Raw genomic sequence first — 5,681 nt, 5'->3', positions numbered from 1 at the left:
GCCTCTAGTACAAAAATAAAACATCAGTACATAAGAACATAAGAAAGAAGTTCCATTGAAGCTTCATTTTAGTAATTCAGTAATGATTTGGATAATTACAATGGAGGAACTAATAAACAAATTTATCAGTTGTATTATATATTATGAAAACTTTTATATCTAGAAAAATGAATGACAGCTGTACACTATTAATAATATTAAGGAAGTAGCCCTAATATGTAATTGAATTTCAAAAACTCAACCAAATAAGCATATTCATACCAAGAAATGCAGATTGTTTGGCCATTTATTGAATTAAAATAGATTTTAGTCAAGCAATCACCAAATATTGCGTGGCTTCCCAGCACAGTCAGAATGTGTGCGAATCTACTTTTCTTCGCCAGAATTTCATCAAAGCTCTTTTCATCTCACTGTTTCGCAAGGTGTAGATCAGTGGATTCAGCAGAGGTGTAAGCAATGTGTAAGCCAATGACATCAGTTTCTTGGTTTCTGGGGAGTAGCCAGATTTGGGCTGTAAGTAAGTCAGACTGGCTGTGCCATAGAAGAGGGTGACAGACGTGAGATGGGAGGCACAGGTGGAAAAGGCCTTTTGCCTCCCAGTGGTTGATGGCATCTTCAGGATGGCAAAGAGGATTCGGATGTAAGACAAGAGTATCAACAAGAAAGGAACCATGACGATCAAGATGGTGCCAGTGAATGCATAGATTTCAAACAAAAAGGTGTCTGCACATGCAAGCTCCAGCACTGGGGGTGTCTCACAGAAGAGATGATTGAGTTTATTGGGGCCACAAAAGGGAAAACTAAAAACCCACGTAGTCTGCACAATAGCCACCATGACCCCTGAGACCCATGAGAACATTACTAATTTCATGAAAACCCTTTGGTTCATAAGCATTGGGTAGCTCAGAGGATGGCAGATTGCAGCAAATCTGTCATAAGCCATTGCCCCCAGGAGAAAGCATTCAGTCCCACCAAAAAGAAGAAGGAAATACATCTGTGCAAAACAACTCACAAATGAAATTGACGTTTTCTCAGTGGAGAGAACCACCAACATTTGAGGCATAATGACGGCACTGAAACTCACATCCACCACAGACAAGTTCAGGAGGAACAGGTACATGGGAACGTGGAGGCTCTGTTCCAGGGAGATGATGACTATGATGATGGCATTTCCCATCAGAGTCACCAGGTAAACAACCAAGAAAACCCCAAAGAGCTGCTCTTGGAGCTCAGGAAAGTTAGAAAAGCCCAAGAGGATGAATTCAACCACAGAGCTTTGATTCTGCCTTTTCATTTTGGTAGGGGAGTATATACTGTTTTTATCAACATTGAATGTTAATTATGAAGTCACTGCCCAAGAACTGAGTCTGAAATTCTTGCCAGAAGATGAAATGATGAGCTCACTTTGACAGATCTTCAAATTGGCAATTTTGAGAATGGCCAATATATTAGAACAGTATATCTTTCAAATACAAAGAATTGAAGAATTTTTAACTCAGAAATCTTGTTTTAAAAGTACCAAGTAACAGCAGATGGCTTTCCAACTTGGGCCTGGCATAATGTCTCCCACAAAGAAGAGGGTGAGAAGATGCAAGACTATTCTGCCATCAGCGAGGTAGTGACCAGAGAATACACCATCAACATTCACAAATGCATCCATGGAGTGAGTTTCAAGAAGTGTGCCCCCCGGGCACTCAAAGAGATCCGGAAATTTGCTGTAAAGGAGATGCTTGTTATCTCACTTCCCCCTCTGAGCTTTGTTCTGTTCTCTGCTGTGTTCTCGGTGCCTAAAACAGATAATAAATGACACAATAGGTGCTAAACCAATGATTACTGAATAGATGGAAGAATAAATATTAAAATTAGGAAAACCCAGACTCTGTCATTAAGGAATATAGCATCTGAAGAAAAAATAAACACACAAAAAATAGGAGGCCCCAGAATTAACTATGGCTTTGTAGAATTTTGAGGCCCTTATGGGATTGGAAATACCCTTGCCTTCAGCTCTCATCCTGACTCTGCCACTACCCTTCAAAAAGAGTGTCTCCCTCTCCCCACATTCAGGTGCCCCCTGTGTGTTTGGGAACAGGAAAACAACGCTGGACATCCCTCTGGCTCTGACGTGGGTGTTTCTCTGATTTTTTTTTCATAGAAATCTTCAAGCTGCAGGGCTTCCTTTCCATTCATATGACAGCCAGGCTGAAGAGACCCTGGAGTAGTGGTGGGCCGGCTTGTAGGAGACACACATGCTGCCTGAGTCCTGTGGGCCAGCCAATTCCAAGCAGAGCTGATCATTGCCTCCCAGTCCCTGCCCTTCCCAGCCCCTCTCTGAACAGTGCACCTCACTTCTCCCCCTTCTCCTCCCTAGTCACCCAGACCAACTCTCCCTGGTCCCCAGGATCCCATCACTGTCAGGCTCAAGGATCTTTAAAATTTGGAGTCCTTCTGGCCGTAGTAAGTCCATCCCCACTGACCATTCCAGCTCACTGCCTCCTTTCCTCCCCTTCAGTGCCCCTCCCCCCGACCTCCCCCATTACTAAATGGTCTCCTAATTGGCTTCTCCACATTCTGTAACTTCTCCAATCTACCCCTCATACCTTTGCCAAAATAGCATCATCCCCTCTCCCAGAACCTTCAAGGTCTCCTCTTATCCACGAAATAAAATGCCCACTTCTCAGGCTGGCATTTAAGGGAAGCCAGAGTGGGAACAAGTGCCATAGAAATTTACAGAGGGAAGACTTGCTTCTGAATGGAGAGGGAGAGTGAGCAGTTATAATCGCAGGATGTCATGGATAGAAGAGCCATGAAGGGGAAGAAGGAAGGCATAAGGAAGAAGGCTGACTTGCTCCAATCAAAGATGTTCAATGACACCTTAGCACTAGAACAGAGGCCTGCTGGTCTTTATGTGATGCCTCCCTGAAAGCCAGTAAGATTTTATTGTGGGATATGAGGAAGCCAGGACAGAAGGACAAGCAAGCTGAAGACGTGTAACATTGTAATGTTGTCTTGAGCTCAGATCATTAGGATATTAGCTCAGGGGAAAAGGCAAGTTGATTTACTGAGTTTGACCATAGTGATATATTAAAATCAAATATCTGTATTAACTTTAATAATTATATTTTGGATTTCAAAAAAAGTCTTCTAAAATTAATAAAGTAGACTCTGCAGGAAAAAGCACCTAAGTGCCATTTCTGATAGACAAAAGTATATATTGAGTTCCAAGTGTATAAAAATGACATTAAAGAATAAGATAATTTAGAGCATCCTGTTTAAAAATAAACAGGCTTCAGGGGACTGATAAAGTCACAGAACCAATCCAAATCACTGCCTTCATGAGTGATTAAAAGCAACAACTAAACCTGAATGCTCCATCTTCTCCCTTTAACATGAGCTACCCTCTGCTGACCTAACCCACTGACATGTGCTCTGGCTCCAGTGTTAACTCTGTGTGAGTGGGCAAATCACTCCCTTTCTGGGTGTCACCTTTCTGCATGATCAGCCTTATTTCTGAACACCTCCAACCCCAGCTACAAACCTCTATGAATTGATTATTCATGCAAGCAGACCACATATAGCTCTAATTATTAACCAGATGGTTGGATATATGAATACAAAAGGCAGAGTAGTTGACATTCTTACCTGAGCACTGAGCTATCACTTGATGGACATGTCCAGTTATCAATGAGAAGAGCTATAAATGGTAAACCCAGTAATAGTTACATAAGCAGAACCTAACCTGCCTCTGGTTTTCATCCCAATTAAGCAGGTTTCACCTCTTTAATTTCGAACAAAAACAAACAAAAAAACCCACCTCTCCCATAAATACAACTCAGTGATTCACTGGACCAATTTAATGACATTATATGGCATTGACTTGTTGACCTGAGAGAATCCTTCTCTGGAGAACTAACACTCAATTGATGTAGACTTTCCCATACGGACTTGAGAAAGCTCAATGCACAAAATTGGAGCAACACTTTTTTAGGTTTCTACAGGGAATAAACAGCTCAAGAGACTCAATTCCACCATGGCCTCCCCCTTAGGAAATGAAAGCAGAGGCTGAGTGAAAGTTAGTAAACAGGCAGAGTGAAGAAGGGAGAAAGGGGTGAGGGTATGAGCAAAGGCAGGGTAATCGAGATGGAAGGTCTTATTGCCTGGGGTAGGCAGTTTCTGCATTGATAGGAAGCACATGAAGGCAAGTAGATTAAAGTTACTTTGTGGAAAACCTAGATGTTGTTACCAAAATGTTTTATGTCTTCTAGTAGAAAGAAACACTGAAAATTGGGGGAGAGGGAAGCAGTCATTCAGATGATTTTATAGTTGGAGGTTTTTTAATTTGAAATCAAAACATGGGGCCCAGCTGGTGTGGCTCAGTAGATTAAACGTCGTCCCATAGACCAAGAGGTCCCAGGTTCAATTCCCAAGCAGGGCACATGCCCAGGTTTCATGCTTGATCCTCAGTAGGGGCATGCAGGAGGCAGCTGATCCATGACACATTGATGTTTCTATCTATCCCTCTTCTTTCCTCTCGGTCTAAAAATCTATAAAAACATACTTTAAAAAAACCCCAAAAATCTGAACCAGCTACATAACGTCGAGCAAATTCACAACTTCTTTAGCTCTTGCTTTTCTGCTAAAATAAAGTTTTTTGGTTTTTTTAATATATTTTTATTGACTTCAGAGAGGAAGGGAGAGAGAGAAATATAAGTGATGAGAATCATTGGTGAGCTGCCTCTTTTACACCCTCTACTGGGGATCGAGCCCAGTGACTGGGAATCTAACTGTGACCTCCTGGTTCATAGGTCAACGCTCAACCACTGAACCAAGAAGGCCGGGCCATGGACACAGACAATAACGTGGTGAAGGCTGAGAGTGGGGTTGGTGGTGGGTGGGCTAGAAGGGATTGATGGGGAAAAAAGAGGGGCATATGTAATACTTCAACAATAAAGATTTAAAAAACACACATAAGTGCAGAAGAGGAAATAATTACCTAGTATTGCAAATCTCAAACTGCCCTCTATACAATGACTGCAACTATCACAATCTCCTTCTAAAATGGTAAAATAATATTAAATTACTAATTTAATTATTTTATGAAATGTCAAAATAAAAGTATATCAAATAAAAAATATAAAGATAAAAATAATGTTATTAATCGCACAGAGTATGTGTAAGAACCAAAGGACTCAAAGTCCAGTCGATACTGTCTTTTTTTTTGTTGTTGTTGACACTATTACAAAAGTCCCCTATTTCCTCCCCCTTTTGCCCACCTCCACTCAGCCCCAGCCACCCTTCCCCTGGCCATCACACTCTGTTGCCTATGTCTATGGATTACATATATATGCTCTTTGGCTACTCTCTTCACCCTCTTTTATACAGTCCTGCCCAATCTCATCCCATCTGACCTCTGTCAGTCTGTTCTTTGTATCTATGCCTCTGGTTCTATTTTGTTTATCATTTTACTAGAGGCCCAGTGCATGAAATTTGTGCACTGGGGTGGGGGGGGGGGGCGGTGTCCCTCAGCCCAGCCTGCACCCTCTCCAATCTGGAACCCCTTGGGGGATGTCTGACTGCTGGTTTAGGCCTGATAGGCCAAATCCCACAGGCAGTCAGACATCCCTCTCACAATCCGGGACTGCTGGCTCCTAACCACTCGCCTGCCTCCCTGATTGCCCCTAACC

General features: G+C 42.2%; 1 protein-coding gene across 1 annotated transcript; it reads right to left on the bottom strand.

The window, feature by feature from the left end:
- Positions 1-349: 349 nt before the first annotated feature.
- On the bottom strand, positions 350-1,294 carry LOC139018045 (olfactory receptor 10A3). Its single transcript, XM_070426681.1, has one exon. It carries the CDS (start codon positions 1,292-1,294, stop codon positions 350-352), a length of 945 nt encoding a protein of 314 aa, XP_070282782.1.
- Positions 1,295-5,681: the final 4,387 nt, after the last annotated feature.

Source organism: Myotis yumanensis, unplaced genomic scaffold (genome assembly GCF_028538775.1).
Source record: "Myotis yumanensis isolate MYYU_CA2020_CCGP unplaced genomic scaffold, mMyoYum1.0.hap1 SCAF_10, whole genome shotgun sequence".
Taxonomy (NCBI): domain Eukaryota; kingdom Metazoa; phylum Chordata; class Mammalia; order Chiroptera; family Vespertilionidae; genus Myotis; species Myotis yumanensis.
This window is presented reverse-complemented; position numbering and strand designations above follow the sequence as displayed.

Bases quoted from the DNA above. Each gene is read 5' to 3' on its own strand.
- LOC139018045 (XM_070426681.1), bottom strand. From the start codon at position 1,294: ATGAAAAGGCAGAATCAAAGCTCTGTGGTTGAATTCATCCTCTTGGGC.